We start from the raw sequence: 18,532 nt of genomic DNA, 5'->3' as shown, positions 1-18,532 counted from the left end.
AATATAGAATGGGGACAGAGAGTAAAGTGAGATACCCGGGATAGAGAAGAATATAGAAAGGGGACAGAGAGCAAAGGGAGATTCCCGGGATAGAGGGGAATATAGAACGGTGACAGAGAGTAAAGGGAGATACCCGGGATAAAGGAGAATATAGAACGGGGACAGAGAGTAAAGGGAGATACCCGGGATAGAGTAGAATATAGAACGGGGACAGAGAGTAAAGTGAGATACCGGGGATAGAGGAGAATATAGAACGGGGACAGAGAGTAAAGGGAGATACCCGGGATAGAGGGGAATATGGAACGGGGACAGAGAATAAAGGGAGATACCAGGGATAGAGGAGATTATAGAACTGGGACAGAGAGTAAAGGGAGATATCCAGGATAGAGGGGAATATAGAACGGGGACAGAGAGAAAAGGGAGATACCAGGCATAGAGGAGATTATAGAACTGCGACAGAGAGTAAATGGAGATAACAGGGACAGAGGAGAATATAGAACTGGGACAGAGACTAATGGGAGATACCAGGGTTAGCGGAGATTATAGAATTGGGACAGAGAGTAAAGGGAGATACCCGGGATAGAGGGTAAAATAGAACGGGGACAGAGAATGAAGGGAGATACCAGGGATAGAGGAGATTATAGAATAGGACAGAGAGTAAATGGAGATACTTGGGATAGAGTAGATTATAGAACGGGGACAGAGAGTAAAGGGTGATACCCGGGATAGAGGAGAATATAGAACCGGGACAGAGAGTAAAGGGAGACACCAGGGATAGAGGGGAATATAGAACGGGGACAGAGAGTAAAGGGAGGTACTCGGGATAGAGGAGATTATAGAACTGGGACAGAGAGTGAATGGAGATACCAGGGATAGAGGGGAATATGGAACGGCGACAAAGAGTAAAGGGACATACCCGAGATAGAGGGGAATATAGAACGGGGACAGAGAGTAAAGGGAGATACCCGGGATAGAGGGGAATATAGAACGGGGCAGAGAGTAAAGGGAGATACCCGGGATAGAGTGGAATATAGAACGGGGACAGAGAGTTCAGGGAGATACCCGGGATAGAGGGGAATATAGAACAGGGACAGAGAGTGAATGGGGATACCCGGGATAGAGGGGAATATAGAACGGGGACAGAGAATAAAGGGTAATACCCAGGATAGCCGGGAATATAGAACGGGGACAGAGTTTAAAGGGAGATACCCAGGATAGAGGGGAATATCGAACGGGGACAGAGAGTAAAGGAGATACCCGGGATAGAGGGGAATATAGAACGGGGACAGAGAGCAAAGGGATACACCCGAGATAGCGGGAAATATAGAAGGGGGACAGAGAGTAAAGGGAGATACCCGGGATAGAGGGGAATATAGAACAGGGACAGAGAATAAAGGGCGATACCCGGGATAGTGGGGAATATAGAACTGGGACAGAGAGTAAAGGGAGATACCCACGATAGAGGGGAATATAGAACGGGGACAGAGAGTAAAGGGAGATACCCGGGATAGGGAGGAATATAGAACGGGGACAGAGAATAAAGGGAGATACCCAGGATAGATGGGAATATAGAACGGGGACAGAGAGTAAATGATGGGTCTCATTTTCCGGTACATTCTGCGGGTCCCAGAATTTCATAGAATCATAGAATGGCTCCAGCATGGAAGAAGGCCATTCGCCCCGCCGAGCCCATGCCAGCTCTCTGCAAGAGCAGTTAGTCCCACTCCTCCACGCTTTCCCTGCAGCACTGCATTTTTTTTCTTCAAGTGCTTATCCGACTCCCTTCTGAAAGCCATGACTGAGTCTGCCTCCACCACCCTTTCAGGCATTGTTTTGTGGATATTAACAACTCGCTGACTAAAAATGTATTTCCTATGTTGCCGTTGGTTGTTTTGCCAATCACCTTAAATCTGTGTCCTTTGGTTCTCGACCCTTCAGCCATTGGGAACCGTTTCTCTCTACTCTGTCCAATCTCCTCATAATTTTGAACGCCGCTTTCAAATCTCCTCTCAAACTTCTCTGCTCTAAGAGGAACAATACCAGCTTCTCCAGTCTATCCACGTAACTGAAGCCTCTCATCCCTGGAAACGTTCTCGTAAACCTGTTTCTGCACCCTCTCTAAGACCTTCGAGGACTCTAAGGCAGCACGGTGGCATAGTGGTTAGCACTGTTGCCTCACAGCGCCAGGGATCCGGGTTCGAATCCGGCCTCGGGTGACTGTCTGTGCGGAGTTTGCACATTCTCCCCGTGTTTGCGTGGGTTTCCTCCGGGTGCTCCGGTTTCCTCCCACAGTCCAAAGATGTGCGGGTTAGGATGATTGGCTATGATAAATTGACCCTTAGTGTTAGGGGGATTAAATACATGGGGTTACGGGGATAGGGTGGGATATGTGTTGGTGTAGGGGTTACGGGGATCGGGTGGGATATGTGTCGGTGCAGGCTCGATGGGCCGAAATGGCCTCTATCTGCACTGTGGTGTTTCTGTGATTCTGTGATTTACATCCTTCTTAAAGTAGTGCCCTGAATTGGACACAATACTCCAGTTGAGGCAGAACCAGTGCTTTATACCAATTCATAATAACGTCCATGCTCTGTAGTCTATACCTCTATTAATGAATCAAAGGATTCCGTAAGGATTTTCAACCGCTTTTTCAATCAGTCGTGCACTTAAACAATTTGAGCACATCTACCCCTAGTTCTCCCTGTTCATGGACCACCTTTAGGATTATACACTTCAGTTTTTTTTATTTCCTCTACTCTTTCTTTATACCAAAATGCATCACTTTGTACTTTTCTGCATTAAATTTCACCTACGTGTCCGCCCATTCCACCAGCCTGTCTATATCTTCTTGAAGTCTATCACTATCCTCATCACTGTTCACTATACTTCCAAGTTTTGTGTCATCTGCAAATTTTGAACTTGTGCCCTGTACACCCAGATTCAATTCATTAATATATATCAAGAAACGCAGTGGTCCTAGAACCAACACTTGGGGAAGACCACTGTGCACGTTCCTCCAGCCTGACAAACAACCGATCACCAATACTCTGTGTTTCCTGTCACTTAGTCAATTTTGTATCCTTGCTGCCACTGTCTCTTTTATTCCATGGGCTTCAGCTTGGCTGGCAAGACTATTACGAGGCACTTTGTTGAACGCCTTTTGGAAATCCATGTACATCACATCAACCGGATTGCCCTAATCAACCCTCTCTGTTACCTCATCACAAAAAATGATCAAGTTAGGTAAACACGATTTTCCTTCAACAAACCCGTGTACATCCCGTCAACGGCATTGCCCAAATCAACCCTTTCTGTTACCACATCAAAGAAAATCATAATCATAATCATAATTATCATAATCAACTTTATTGTCATTGTTAGTGCACAAGTGCAGTACAACGAAATGTAAGCTTGCGGCTCCCGAGAGTGTACATTTTGATTGAGACATTTAACTTACATTTGGCTTGTACCATAAACATAAACATAATAAAGTGCAAATGTTCAAGTTAGTTAAACACGATTTGCCTTTAACAAATCCGTGTTGCCCTTCCTTACTTAATCCACACTTGTACAAGTGACTGATAATTTTATCCCTGTTTATTATTTCTAAATGCTACCCCAATACAGATTTTAAACAGACTGGCCTGTAGTTGCTGAGTTTATCATTAGACACTTTTTAGCACAAGGGTGCAACGTTTTCAACTCTCCAGTTCTCTGGCACCACCCCTGTTTCTAAGGAGGAGAGTAAGTTTCTGGTCTGTACCTCTGTGATTTCTTCCTTCACTTCCCTCAGCGTCCTACGATGCATCCCATCTGGTCCTGCTGACATATCTACATAAATTACAGCCAGCCTTTCTAGAACCTCCTCTTTAGCAATTATTATCCCATCCTGTATGTCCTCTAACTCCTCCTTCACTATGCCAATGGCAGCATCTTCTTACTTGATGAAGACAGATGCAAAGTAATCATTTCTGCACCTCAGCCATGCCCTGTGCTTCCATGTGTAGGTATCCTTTTTGGGCTATAAATGGCCCCACCCCTCCTCTTACTACCCGGTTACTATTTATATGCCTATAGAAGACTTTTGGATTACATCTTTTGTTAGTTGCCATTCTATTCTTATTTCGTCTTTTGGCCTCTTTTATTTTCTTTTTGACTTCTCCTCTGAACTTTCTGTATTTAGCCTGATTCACAGATGTATTCTCAACCTGAAATCTGCCATACGCACTCTTTTTCTGCTTCGTCTTACTCTCTATCTCTTTCGTCATTCGGGGAGCGCTGACGTTAGTTGCCCTACCTTTCCCCCTAGTGGAAAAGTACCTTGACTGTACCCGAACTATTTACTCTTTAAAGGCAGCCCACTGTTCAATTACAGTTTTGCATGCCAATCTTTGATTCCAGTTTACCTGGGCAAGATTCGTTCGCAACCCACTGAAATTGGCCTTACTCAAATTAACCATTTTTACACTAGATTGTTCCCTGTCCTATTCCATAGATAATCTAAACCTTATGATACTATGATCACTGTTCCCTAAATGTACATCTACTGACACTTGCTCCCCTTGACCTACCTCATTCCCCAGAACCAGACCCAGCAAAGCCCCCTTCTTTATTGGGCCAGAAAACTACGGATCAAGAACGATCTCCTGAATGCATTTCAGAAATTCTTCCCCATCTCTGCCCTTTACAATAGTACTATCTCAGTCTATATTAGGATTGTTGAAGTCCCCCATTATCACTACGCTATATTTCTAGCATCTCACTGTATTTTCTCTGCAAAACTGGCTCCACCATATTTTTACCTACAGTTGGTGGCCTATCGAATAGAGTATTATTTCTTAACTCAAGCTTGAACCCTCCAGGACATCCTCTTTCTCCAGCACTGCAACATTCTCCGTCACCAACTCCTATCTTTCCTTCAATACCTTTCCTGAACAGCTTATAACCAGAAGTATTTAATACCAAATCCTGCCATTGTTTGAGCCAAGTCTCCATTATTGCCACAACATCATATCCCCATATAATTATTTGTGCCTGCAGCTCACCAACCTGTTTACTACGCTTCGTGCGTTCACATACATACACTGTAAACCTGTCATCTACCATCCTGTTTTCTCTCTTAGCCTGACCCCACATAATACCTTACTGTTTATTACTTTAGCACTATACATCGCTCGCAATCATTTGTCCCCTTTCTTTCTCATTTCTGAGGCCACATACGGGTGCCCATCCCCCTGCAACTTCGTTTAAACCCTCCCCAACAGCACCAGCAAACCTCCCCGTGAGGATATTGGTACCGGCTCTGTTGAGGTGCAACCCGTCCGGCCTGTACATGTCCCACCTTCCGCACCACAGGCCCCAATGCCCCAGGAATCTGAAGCCCTCCCTCCTGCACCATCTCTCCAGCCACGCATTCATCTGCTCCATCCTCCTATTTCTAGATTCACTAGTGTGTGGCACCGGTATTAATCCAGAGATTACTACCTTTGAAGTCCTGCTTTTTAATCCCTTTCCTCGCTCCCTAAAATCTGCCTGCAGGAACTCATCCCTCCTTCTACCTATGTTGTCGGTACCAATATGGACCACGACCTCTGGCTGTTCACTCTCCCTCCTCAGAATGTTGTGCAGCCGCTCAGTGAAATCCTTAACCCTGGACCCAGGGAGACAACAAAACATCCTGGAGTAAAATCTGCGGTCGCAGAAACGCATGTCTGCTCCCCTAACATGAAAGCCCCTCCCACTATTGCATTCCCTATAATCATCCTCCCACCCCTGTACAGCTGAGACTCCCGTGGTTCCATGGAGTTGGCCCTGGCTGTGCTCCCCAGTGGAACCATTGACCTTTCCACTTTTCAGAACAGAGAAGCATTCAGGGGACTGCTGCATTACCTGCGTGGTCCTCCTCTTCTGTCTATGGGTCACCCATTCCCACTCTGCCTTCGCACTCCTTAGCTGCGGGGTGACCAACTTCTGAAACGTGCTATCCACGTTGCTCTCAGCCTCGCAGATGCAATGCAATGACACCAGCGGCTGCTCAAACTCTGAAAGCCAGGGCGCGAGCTCCTCCATCTGACGACACTTCCTGCACATGGGAAGCGTACTGGATTTCGCACATGGCACAGGATGCACATTCCACGGGACTGAGCTGCCCTGCTATATGTCTATTTATTGGAGAATTAATTAACTTTACAGAAACTTTAGACTAAGGAGTACCTAATGAAAGTCAGTAATATAATATGTAATTGACAGTTACTAAATTATTAAAGTATTAACTTTTACTGATTTAACATAGTTTTAACAATTACTAATATAATGTATTGTTAACAGTTAATAATTTAATGTAGTATTTACAGTTACTGATCACCAATCTCCAGCTTTGATCCTAACCAGCTATTTAACCCCGACCCCTAACTTGAAGAGCAGAAACACGATGTGACCTTTCCCAACCAGTCAGTTCCCAGTCTTTGTATCAGTTAATAAGAGCCATCAGTTCAGGGTCTGACTCTGTGATTGTTGTTCCAGTTCTGGTGGATGGCAGATTCCTGAGACTCGGGTTCCACGCGATCGCTGCTCCACACACGTCTCAGGCTGGTTAAATGGTAATTTCAGACTTTATAATCTCAGATTTACATTCACTCTCCAGCACTATTCACCTCGGTTATTTCTTCAATATTTGCAAACCTCGTTTCAGGTTTTCATCCCACGGTGGGACAGGGAGAAGTGGCGAGGACAGTTTGTTTTACCGGGGGTAGCGGTCCCTGCCACTGGACCGGGGAGATCAAGATCAGAAACTGCACCAGTTACTTCGTTTATGAGTTGAAGCCGGCACCCGGGTGTAACTCTGCTTATTGCACAGGTACTTGGGGGGGGGGGGCAAAGGTCAGGAACTCGGGGTGGGGCAAAGGTCAGGATCTCGGCTGGGGAAAGGTCAGGAACTTGAGGGGACAGTGGGCATGGAGTTCTGGGGGGAAACGGTCAAAAACTCGAGTGGGCAAAGGTCAGGAATTGGTGCAAATGTCAGGAACTCGGGGGGCAAAGGCCAGGAACTCGATGTGGAAAAGGTCAGGAAAACTAGGTCGGTGAGAGAAGGTCGGTACTTGGGGGGGTGGGGGGGAGAGATAAGTTCAGGAACTCAGTGGGGGGTGAGAGAAGGTCAGGAACTCAGTGGGGGGTGAGAGAAGGTCAGGAACTCGGGGTTTATAGAGAAGGTCAGGATCTCCGGGTGGGCGAGAATAGCTCAGGAACTCAGTGTGGGGGAGAGAAGGTCAGGATCTCGGTGTGGGCGAGAATAGGTCAGGAACTCAGTGTGGGGGAGAGAAGGTCAGGATCTCGGTGTGGGCGAGAATAGGTCAGGAACTCAGTTTGGGGGAGAGAAGGTCAGGAACTCGGGGTTTATAGAGAAGGTCAGGATCTCGGCGTGGGCGAGAATAGGTCAGGAACTCGGTGTGGGGAGTGAAGGTGACAAAGTCGGTGTGGGGAGAGAAGGACAGAAACTCGGTGTGGGGGAGAGAAGGTCAGGAACTCGGTGTGGGGGAGAGAAGGTCAGGATCTCCGTGTGAGTGAGAATAGATCAGGAACTTGGTGTGGGGGAGAGAATGTCAGGAACTCGGTGTGGGGAGAGAAGGTCAGGAGCTCGGTGTGGGGAGAGAAGGTCAGGAAGTCGGGGTTTATAGAGAAGGTCAGGATCTCGGCGTGGGCGAGAATAGGTCAGGAACTCGGTGTGGGGAGAGAAGGTCAGGAAGTCGGGGTTTATAGAGAAGGTCAGGATCTCGGCGTGGGCGAGAATAGGTCAGGAACTCGGTGTGGGGAGCGAAGGTGACAAAGTCGGTGTGGGGAGAGAAGGACAGGAACTCGGTGTGGGCGAGAGAAGGTCAGGATCTCGGTGTGGGCGAGAGAAGGTCAGGATCTCGGTGTGGGCGGGAGAAGGTCAGGAACTCGGTGTGGGCGTGAGAAGGTCAGGATCTCGGTGTGGGCGAGAGAAGGTCAGGATCTCGGTGTGGGCGGGAGAAGGTCAGGATCTCGGTGTGGGCGTGAGAAGGTCAGGATCTCGGTGTGGGCGTGAGAAGGTCAGGAACTCGGTGTGAGCAAGAGAAGGTCAGGATCTCGGTGTGAGCGTGAGAAGGTCAGGATCCCGGTGTGAGCGTGAGAAGGTCAGGAAATCTTGTGGGGAGAGAAGGTCAGGATCTCGGTGTGAGCAAGAGAAGGTCAGGATCCCGGTGTGAGCGTGAGAAGGTCAGGAACTCTTGTGGGGAGAGAAGGTCAGGAACACAGTGTGGGCGAGAGAAGGTCAGGAACTCGGTGTGAGCAAGAGAAGGTCAGGATCTCGGTGTGAGCGTGAGAAGGTCAGGAACTCTTGTGGGGAGAGAAGGTCAGGAACACAGTGTGGGCGTGAGAAGGTCAGGAACTCGGTGTGAGCAAGAGAAGGTCAGGATCTCGGTGTGAGCGGGAGAAGGTCAGGAAATCTGTGTGGGCGAGCGAATGTCAGGAACTCGGTGTGGGGAGAGAAGGTGAGGAACTCGGTGTGGGGAGAGAAGGTCAGGAACTCGGTGTGGGGAGAGAAGGTCAGGAACTCGGTGTGCGCGAGAGGTCAGGAACTCGGTGTGGGGGAGAGAAGGTCAGGAACTCGGTGTGGGGAGAGAAGGTCAGGAACTCGGTGTGGGGAGAGAAGGTCAGGAACTCGGTGTGGGGAGAGAAGGTCAGGAACTCGGTGTGCGCGAGAGGTCAGGAACTCGGTGTGGGCGCCAGAAGGACAGAGCTTGTTGTGGGCGAGAGAAGGTCAGGGACTCGGGGTGGGGGTAAAGAAGGTCAGGAACTCGGGGTGGGGGAAAAGGTCAGGAACTCGTGGTGGGGGGAAAAGAAGGTCAGGAACTCGGGGTGGGGAAAAGATGGTCAGGAACTCGGTGTGGGGGGAAAAAGGGTCAGGAACTCGGGGTGGGGGGAAAGAAGGTTAGGAACTCGGGGTGGGATGAGAGAAGGTCAGGAACTCGGGGCGGGGGAAAGAAGATCAGGAACTCGGGTTGGGGGGAAAGAATGTCAGGAACTCGGGATGGGGGAAAGAAGGTCAGGAACTCGGGGTGGGGGGAAAGAAGGTCAGGAACTCGGGGTGGGGGAAAGAAGGTCGGGTACTCGGGGTGGGGGGCAAGAAGTTCAGGAAATCGGGGTGGGGAAAGAAGGTCAGGAACTCGGGGTGGGGTAAAGAAGGTCGGGTACTCGGGGTGGGGGAAAGAAGGTCAAGAACTCGGGGTGGGGGGAAAGAAGGTCAGGAACTCAGGGTGGGGGAAAGGGGGTCAGGAACTCGTGGTGGGGGAAAGAAGGTCAGGAACTCGGGGTGGGGCAAAAAAGGTCAGGAACTCGGGGTGGGGGGAAGGAAGGTCAGGAACGTCAGGAACTCGAGGTGTGGGAACGCAGGTCAGGAATTCGGGGTGGGGGAAAGAAGGTAAGGAACTCTGGGAGTGGGAAAGATGGTCAGGAACTCGGGTTGGGGGAAAGAAGGTCAGGAACTCGGGGTGGGGGTAAAGAAGGTCAGGAACTCGGGGTGGGGGGATAGACGATCAGGAACTCGGGGTGAGGGGAACGAAGTTCAGGATCTCGGGGTTGGGGAAAGAAGGTTAAGAACTCGGGGTGGGGGAAAGAGGGTCAGGAACTCGGGGTGGGGGAATGAAGGTCAGGAACTCGGGGTGGGGGAAAGAAGGTCAGGATCTCGTGGTGGTGGGAAAGAAGGTCAGGAACTCGGGATGGGGGGAAAGAAGGTCAGGAACTCGGGCTGGGGGGAAAGAAAGTCAGGAACTCGGGGTGGGTTGAAAGACGGTCAGGAACTCGGGGTCGGGGGAATGAAGTTCAGGATCTCGGGGTGGGGGAAAGAAGGTCAGGAACTCGGGGTGGGGGGAAAGAAGGTCAGGAACTCTGGGTCGGGGAGAGATGGTCAAGAACTCGGGGTGGGGGAAAGAAAGTGAGGAACACAAGGTGGGGGGAAAGAAGGTCAGGAACTCTGGGTTAGGGAAAGAAGGTGAAGCACTCGGGGTGGGGGGAAATATGGTCAGGAACTAAGGGTTGTCGGAAAGAAGGTCAGGAACTCGGGGTGGGGGAAAGAAGGGCAGGAACTCGGGGTGGGGGAAAGAGGGTCAGGAACTCGGGGGAGGGGAAAGAAGGTCAGGAACTCGGGGTGTGGGTAGAGATGGTCAGGAACTCGGGCTGGGGGAATAAATATCAGGAAGTCGGGGTGGGGGGAAAGAAGGTCTGGAACTCGGGGGAGGGGAAAGAAGGTCAGGAACTCAGTGTGGGGGGAAAGAAGGTCAGGAACTCGGGGTGGGGGAAAGAGGGTCAGGAACTCGGGGGAGGGGAAAGAAGGTCAGGAACTCAGTGTGGGGGGAAAGAAGGTCAGGAACTCGGGGTGGGGGAAAGAGGGTCAGGAAATTGGGGTGGGGGAAAGAGGGTCAGGAACTCGGGGGAGGGGAAAGAAGGTCAGGAACTCGGGGTGGGGGAAAGAGGGTCAGGACCTCGGGGTGGGGGAAAAAATGTCAGGAAGTCGGGGTGGGGGGAAAGTAGGTCAGGAACTCGGGGTGGGTGAAAGAGGGTCAGGAACTCGGGGTGTGTGAAAGAAGGTCAGGAACTCGGGGTGGGGGAAAGAAGGTCAGGAACTCGGGGTGGGGGAGAGAAGGTCAGCGACTCGTGGTGGTGGGAAAGAAGGTCGGGTACTCGGGGTGGGGAAAGAATATCAGGAACTCGAGGTGGGAGAAAGAAGGTCAGGAACTCGGGGTGGGGGGAAAGAAGGTCAGGAGCTCGGGGTGGGGGGAAAGAAGGTCAGGAACTCGGGGTGGGGGGAAAGAAGGTCAGGAACTCGGGGTGGGAGAAAGAAGGTCAGGAACTCGGGGTGGGGGAAAGAAGGTCAGGAACTCGGGGTGGGGGGAAAGAAGGTCAGGAACTCGGGGTGGGGGGAAAGAAGGTCATGAACTCTGGGTGGGGGAATGAAGGTCAGGAACTCGAGGTGGGAGAAAGAATGTCAGGAACTCGGGGTGGGGGAAAGAGGGTCAGGAACTCGGGGTGGGGGGAAAGAAGTTCAGGAACTCGGGGTGGGGGGAAAGAAGGTCATGAACTCGGGGTGGGGGGATAGAAAGTCAGGAACTCGGGGTGGGGGGAAAGAAGGTCTGGAACTCGGGGTGGGGGAATGAAGGTCAGGAACACGGGGTGGGGGGAAAGAAGGTCAGGAACTCGGGGTGGAGGGAAAGACAGTCAGGAACTCGGAGTGGGGGTAGAGATGGTCAGGAGCTCGGTGTGGGGGGAAAGAAGGTCCGGTACTCCGGGTGGGGGAATGAAGGTCAGGAACTGGGGGTGGGGGAAAGAAGGTCAGGAACTCGGGGTGTGGGAAAGAAGGTCAGGAAATCTAGGTGGGTGAAAGAAGGTCAGGAACTCGGGATGGGGGGAAAGAAGGTTAGGAACTCGGGGTGGCGGAATGAATGTCAGGAACACAGGGTGGGGGGAAAGAAGGTCAGGAACTCGGGGGAGGGGAAAGAAGGTCAGGAACTCGGGGTGGGGGAAAGAGGGTCAGGAACTCGGGGTGGGGGAAAAAATGTCAGGAAGTCGGGGTGGGGGGAAAGAAGGTCAGGAACTCGGGGTGGGTGAAAGAGGGTCAGGAACTCGGGGTGTGTGAAAGAAGGTCAGGAACTCGGGGTGGGGGAAAGAAGGTCAGGAACTCGGGGTGGGGGAGAGAAGGTCAGCGACTCGTGGTGGTGGGAAAGAAGGTCGGGTACTCGGGGTGGTGAAAGAATATCAGGAACTCGAGGTGGGAGAAAGAAGGTCAGGAACTCTGGGAGGGGGGAAAGAAGGTCAGGAGCTCGGGGTGGGGGGAAAGAAGGTCAGGAACTCTGGGTGGGGGAAAGAAGGTCAGGCACTCGGGGTGGGGGAAAGAAGGTCAAGAACTCGGGGTGGGGGTAAGTAGGTCAGGATCTCGGGGTGGGGGGAAAGAAGGTCAGGAACTCGGGGTGGAGGAAAGAAGGCCAGGAACTCGGGGTGGGGGGAAAGAAGGTCAGGCACTCGGGGTGGGGGAAAGAAGGTCAGGAACTCGGGGTGGGGGGAAATAATGTCAGGAACTCGAGGTGGGTGGAAAGAAGGTCAGGAACTCAGGGCAGGGGGAAAGAAGGTCATGAACTCGGGGAGGGGGGAATGTAGGTCGGGAACTCGGGGTGGGAGAAAGAGGGTCAGGAACTCTGGGTGGGGGAAAGAAGGTCAGGAACTCGGGGTGGGGGAAAGAAGGTCAGGAACTCGGGGTGGGGGGAAAGAAGGTCAGGAACTCGGGGTGGGGGGAAAGAAGTTCATGAACTCTGGGTGGGGGAATGAAGGTCAGGAACTCGAGGTGGGAGAAAGAATGTCAGGAACTCGGGGTGGGGGAAAGAGGGTCAGGAACTCGGCGTGGGGGGAAAGAAGTTCAGGAACTCGGGGTGGGGGGAAAGAAGGTCATGAACTCGGGGTGGGGGGATAGAAAGTCAGGAACTCGGGGTGGGGGGAAAGAAGGTCTGGAACTCGGGGTGGGGGAATGAAGGTCAGGAACACGGGGTGGGGGGAAAGAAGGTCAGGAACTCGGGGTGGAGGGAAAGACAGTCAGGAACTCGGAGTGGGGGTAGAGATGGTCAGGAACTCGGTGTGGGGGGAAAGAAGGTCCGGTACTCCGGGTGGGGGAAAGAAGGTCTGGAACTGGGGGTGGGGGAAAGAAGGTCAGGAACTCGGGGTGGGGGAAAGAAGGTCAGGAAATCTAGGTGGGTGAAAGAAGGTCAGGAACTCGGGATGGGGGGAAAGAAGGTTAGGAACTCGCGGTGGGGGGAAAGACGGTCAGGAACTTGGAGTGGGGGAAAGAAGGTCAGGAACTCGGGGTGGCGGAATGAATGTCAGGAATACAGGGTGGGGGGAAAGAAGGTCAGGAACTCGGGGGAGGGGAAAGAAGGTCAGGAACTCGGGGTGGGGGAAAGAGGGTCAGGAACTCGGGGTGGGGGAAAAAATGTCAGGATCTCGGGGTGGGTGAAAGAGGGTCAGGAACTCGGGGTGTGTGAAAGAAGGTCAGGAACTCGGGGTGGGGGAAAGAAGGTCAGGAACTCGGGGTGGGGGAGAGAAGGTCAGCGACTCGTGGTGGTGGGAAAGAAGGTCGGGTACTCGGGGTGGTGAAAGAATATCAGGAACTCGAGGTGGGAGAAAGAAGGTCAGGAACTCTGGGTGGGGGGAAAGAAGGTCAGGAGCTCGGGGTGGGGGGAAAGAAGGTCAGGAACTCTGGGTGGGGGAAAGAAGGTCAGGCACTCGGGGTGGGGGAAAGAAGGTCAAGAACTCGGGGTGGGGGTAAGTAGGTCAGGATCTCGGGGTGGGGGGAAAGAAGGTCAGGAACTCGGGGTGGAGGAAAGAAGGCCAGGAACTCGGGGTGGGGGGAAAGAAGGTCAGGCACTCGGGGTGGGGGAAAGAAGGTCAGGAACTCGGGGTGGGTGGAAAGAAGGTCAGGAACTCAGGGCAGGGGGAAAGAAGGTCATGAACTCGGGGAGGGGGGAATGTAGGTCAGGAACTCGGGGTGGGAGAAAGAGGGTCAGGAACTCGGGGTGGGGGAAAGAAGGTCAGGAACTCGGAGTGGGGGAAAGAAGGTCAGGAACTCGGGGTGGGGGGAAAGAAGGTCAGGAACTCGGGGTGGGGGGAAAGAAGTTCATGAACTCTGGGTGGGGGAATGAAGGTCAGGAACTCGAGGTGGGAGAAAGAATGTCAGGAACTCGGGGTGGGGGAAAGAGGGTCAGGAACTCGGGGTGGGGGGAAATAAGTTCAGGAACTCGGGGTGGGGGGAAAGAAGGTCATGAACTCGGGGTGGGGGGAAAGAAGGTCAGGAACTCGGGGTGGGGTGAAAGAAGGTCTGGAACTCGGGGTGGGGGAAAGAAGGTCAGGAACACGGGGTGGGGGGAAAGAAGGTCAGGAACTCGGGGTGGAGGGAAAGAAGGTCCGGTACTCGGGGTGGGGGAAAGAAGGTCAGGAACTGGGGATGGGGGAAAGAAGGTCAGGAACTCGGGGTGGGGGAAAGAAGGTCAGGAAATCTAGGTGGGTGAAAGAAGGTCAGGAACTCGGGATGGGGGGAAAGAAGGTTAGGAACTCGGGGTGGGGGGAAAGACGGTCAGGAACTTGGAGTGGGGGAAAGAAGGTCAGGAACTCGGGGTGGCGGAATGAATGTCAGGAACACAGGGTGGGGGGAAAGAAGGTCAGGAACTCTGGGTGGGGGAAAGAAGGTCAGGCATTCGGGGTGGGGGAAAGAATGTCAGGAACTCGAGGTGGGAGAAAGAGGGTCAGGAACTCGGGGTGGGGGGAAAGAAGGTCAGGAACTCGAGGTGGGAGAAAGAAGGTCAGGAACTCGGGGTGGGGGGGAAAGAAGGTCAGGAACTCGAGGTGGGAGAAAGAAGGTCAGGAACTCGGGGTGGGGGGAAAGAAGGTCAGGAACTCAGGGTGGGGGAAAGAATGTCAGGAACTCGAGGTGGGAGAAAGAAGGTCAGGAACTCGGGGTGGGGGGGAAAGAAGGTCAGAAACTCGGGGTGGGAGCAGAGAAGGTCAGGAACTCGGGGTGGGTGGAATGAATGTCATGAACTCGGGGTGGGGGGAATAGACGGTCAGGAACTCAGGGTGGGGGGAGAGATGGTCAGGAACTCGGGGTGTGGGAAAAAAAGTCAGGAACACAGGGTGGGGGAATGAAGGTCAGGAACTCGAGGTGGGAGAAAGAAGGTCAGGAACTCGGGGTGGGGCGAAAGAAGGTCAGGAACTCGGGGTGCGGGGAAAGAAGGTCAGGAACTCGGGGTGGGGGTAGAGATGGTCAAGAACTCGGGGTGGAGGAATAGGAGTTCGGGTACTCGGGGTGGGGGAAAGAAGGTCAGGATCTCGTGGTGGTAGGAAAGAAGGTCAGGAACTCGGGGTGGGGGAAAGAATGTCAGGAACTCGGGGTGGGGGGAAAGAAGGTCAGGAACTCGGGGTGGGGGGAAAGAAGGTCAGGAACTCGGGGTCGGGGGATTGAAGTTCAGGAACTCGGGGTGGGGAGAAAGAAGGTCAGGAACTCGGGGTGGGGGAAAGAAGGTCAGGAACTCGGGGTGGGGGAAAGACGATCAGGAACTCGGGGTCGGGGAGAGATGGTCAGGAACTCGGGGTGGGTGGAAGGAAGGTCAGGAACTCTGGGTCGGGGAAAGAATGTCAGGAACTCAGGGTGGGGGGAAAGAAGGTCAGGAACTCTGGGTTCGGGAAAGAAGGTGAGGCACTCGGGGTGGGGGGAAATATGGTCAGGAACTCAGGGTGGGGGGAAAGAAGGTCAGGACTCGGGGTGAGGGAAGCACGGTCAGGAACTACGGGTGTGGGAGAGATGGTCAGGAACTCGTGGTGGGGGAAAGAAGGTCAGGAACTGGGGTGCGGGAAAAAGGTCAGGAACTTGGGGTGGGGGAAAGAAGGTCCGGAACTCGGGGTGGGGGAAAGAGGGTCAGGAACTCGGGGGGGGGGGAAAGGTCAGGAACTCGTGGTGGGGGAAAGAAGGTCAGGAACTCGGGGTGAGAGAAAGAAGGTCAGGAACTCGGGGTGGGGGAAAGAGGGTCAGGAACTCGGGGTGTGTGAAAGAAGGTCAGGAACTCGGGGTGGGGGGAAAGAAGGTCAGGAGCTCGGGGAGGGGGGAAAGAAGGTCAAGAACTCGGGGTGGGAGAAAGAGGGTCAGGAACTCGGGGTGTGGGAAAGAAGGTCAGGAGCTCGGGGTGGGGGGAAAGAAGGTCAGGTTCTCGGGGTGGGGGAAAGAATGTCAGGAACACGGGGTGGGGGGAAAGAAGGTCAGGAACTCGGGGTGGAGGGAAAGACTGTCAGGAACTCGGAGTGGGGGTAGTGATGGTCAGGAACTCGGGGTGGGGGGAAAGAAGGTCAGGAACTCGGGGTGGGGGAAAGAAGGTCAGGAACACGGGGTGGGGGGAAAGAATGTCAGGAACTCGGGGTGGAGGGAAAGACAGTCAGGAACTCGGAGTGGGGGTAGAGATGGTCAGGAACTCGGGGTGGGGGGAAAGAAGGTCCGGTACTCGGGGTGGGGGAAAGAATGTCAGGAACTGGGGGTGCGGGAAAGAAGGTCAGGAACTCGGGGTGGGGGAAAAAAGGTCAGGAAATCGAGGTGGGAGAAAGAAGGTCAGGAACTCGGGGTGGGGGGAAAGAAGGTTAGGAACTCGGGGTGGGGGGAAAGACGGTCAGGAACTTGGAGTGGGGGTAAGAAGGTCAGGAACTCGGGGTGGGGGAATGAATGTCAGGAACACAGGGTGGGTGGAAAGAAGGTCAGGAACTCTGGGTGGGGGAAAGAAGGTCAGGCATTCGGGGTGGGGGAAAGAATGTCAGGAACTCGAGGTGGGAGAAAGAAGGTCAGGAACTCGGGGTGGGGGGAAAGAAGGTCAGGAACTCAGGGTGGGGGAAAGAATGTCAGGAACTCAGGGTGGGGGAAAGAATGTCAGGAACTCGAGGTGGTAGAAAGAAGGTCAGGAACTCGGGGTGGGGGGAAAGAAGGTCAGGAACTCGGGGTGGGAGCAGAGAAGGTCAGGAACTCGGGGTGGGTGGAATGAAGGTCAGGAACTCGGGGTGGGGGGAGAGATGGTCAGGAACTCGGGGTGGGGGAAAGACAGTCAGGAACACAGGGTGGGGGGAAAGAGGGTCAGGAACTCGGGGTGGGGGAATGAAGGTCAGGAACTCGGGGTGGGGGAATGAAGGTCAGGAACTCGAGGTGGGAGAAAAAAGGTCAGGAACTCGGGGTGGGGCGAAAGAAGGTCAGGAACTCGGGGTGGGGGGAAAGAATGTCAGGAACTCGGGGTGGGGGAAAGAAGGTCAGGAACTCGGGGTGGGGGAATGAAGGTCAGGAACTCGGGGTGGGTTGAAAGACGGCCAGGAACTCGGGGTCGGGGTATTGAAGTTCAGGATCTCGGGATGGGGAAAGAAGGTTAGGAACTCGGGGTGGGGGAAAGAAGGTCAGCAACTCGGGGTGGGGGGAAAGAAGTTCAGGAACTCGGGGTGGGGGGAAAGAAGGTCAGGAACTCTGGGTGGGGAAAGAAAGTCAGGAACTCAGGGTGGGGGGAAAGAAGGTCAGGAACTCTGGATTAGGGAAAGAAGGTGAGGCACTCGGGGTGGGGGGAAATATGGTCAGGAACTCAGTTTTGGGGGAAAGAAGGTCAGGACTTGGGGTGGGGGAAGCACGGTCAGGAACTACGGGTGTGGGAGAGATGGTCAGGAAATCGTGGTGGGGGAAAGAAGGTCAGGAACTCGGTGTGGGGGAAAGAAGGTCAGGAACTCGGGGTGGGGGAAAGAGTGTCAGGAACTTGGGGTGGGGGAAAGAGGGTCAGGAACTCGGGGTGGGGGAAATAAGGTCAGGAACTCGGGGTGGGGGAAACAGGGTCAGGAACTCGGGGTGGGGGAAAAAAGGTCAGGAAGTCGGGGTGGGGTGAAAGAAGGTCAGGAACTCGGGGTGGGTGAAAGAGGGTCAGGAACTCGGGGTGTGTGAAAGAAGGTCAGGAACTCGGGGTGGGTGAAAGAGGGTCAGCAACTCGTGGTGGCGGGAAAGAAAGTCGGGTACTCGGGGTGGGGGGAAAGCAGGACAGGAACTCGGGGTGGGGGGAAAGAAGGTCAGGAGCTCGGGGTGGGGGGAAAGAAGGACAGGAACTCGGGGTGGGGGGAAAGAAGGTCAGGAGCTCGGGGTGGGGGGAAAGAAGGTCAGGAACTCTGGGTGGGGGAAAGAAGGTCAGGAACTCGGGGTGGGTGTAATTAGGTCAGGAACTCAGGGTGGGGGGAAAGAAGGTCAGGAACTCGGGGTGGGGGAAAGAAGGTCAGGAACTCGGGGTGTGGGGAAAGAAGGTCAGGCACTCGGGGTGGCGGAAAGAAGGTCAGGAACTCGGGGTGGGGGGAAATAATGTCAGGAACTCGGGGTGGGTGGAAAGAAGGTCAGGAACTCAAGGCAGGGGGAAGGAAGGTCAGGAACTCGGGGTGGGAGAAAGAGGGTCAGGAACTCGGGGTGGGGGAAAGAAGGTCAGGAACTCGGGGTGGGGGGAAAGAAGGTCAGGAACTCGGGGTGTGGGAAAGAATGTCAGGAACACGGGGTGGGGGGAAAGAAGGTCAGGAACTCGGGGTGGAGGGAAAGACAGTCAGGAGCTCGGAGTGGGGATAGAGATGGTCAGGAACTCGGGGTGGGGGGAAAGAAGGTCGGGTACTCGGGGTGGGGGAAAGAAGGTCAGGAACTGGGGGTGGGAGAAAGAAGGTCAGGAACTCGGGGTGGGGGGAAAGAAGTTCAGGAACTCGGGGTGGGGGGAATGACGTTCAGGAACTTGGAGTTGGGGAAAGAAGGTTAGGAACTCGGGGTGGGGGAATGAATGTCAGGAACACAGGGTGGGGGGAAAGAAGGTCAGGAACTCTGTGTGGGGGAAAGAAGGTCAGGCATTCGGGGTGGGGGAAAGAATGTCAGGAACTCGAGGTGGGAGAAAGAAGGTCAGGAACTCGGGCTGGGGGGAAAGAAGGTCAGGAACTCAGGGTGGGGGAAAGA

General features: G+C 53.8%; 1 protein-coding gene across 1 annotated transcript in view; it reads left to right on the top strand.

Moving 5' to 3' along the window:
• Nucleotides 1-18,532, top strand: part of LOC147091168 (pancreatic secretory granule membrane major glycoprotein GP2-like) — a 144,086-nt gene that overhangs the window by 15,288 nt on the left and 110,266 nt on the right. The window contains exons 4-5 of the mRNA XM_085976469.1: nt 6,523-6,599; nt 6,692-6,856. Of these exons, the coding sequence (XP_085832595.1) occupies nt 6,523-6,599; nt 6,692-6,856 (242 nt within the window). The remainder of the gene's footprint in view (nt 1-6,522; nt 6,600-6,691; nt 6,857-18,532) is intronic.

This window comes from Somniosus microcephalus, unplaced genomic scaffold, assembly GCF_052327205.1.
Source record: "Somniosus microcephalus isolate GS21.2 unplaced genomic scaffold, FLI_Smic_1.0 unresolved_chr3, whole genome shotgun sequence".
Taxonomy (NCBI): Eukaryota; Metazoa; Chordata; class Chondrichthyes; order Squaliformes; family Somniosidae; genus Somniosus; species Somniosus microcephalus.
Note: the sequence above shows the minus strand (reverse complement) of the source record. Positions and strands in the feature narration are given on the sequence as shown.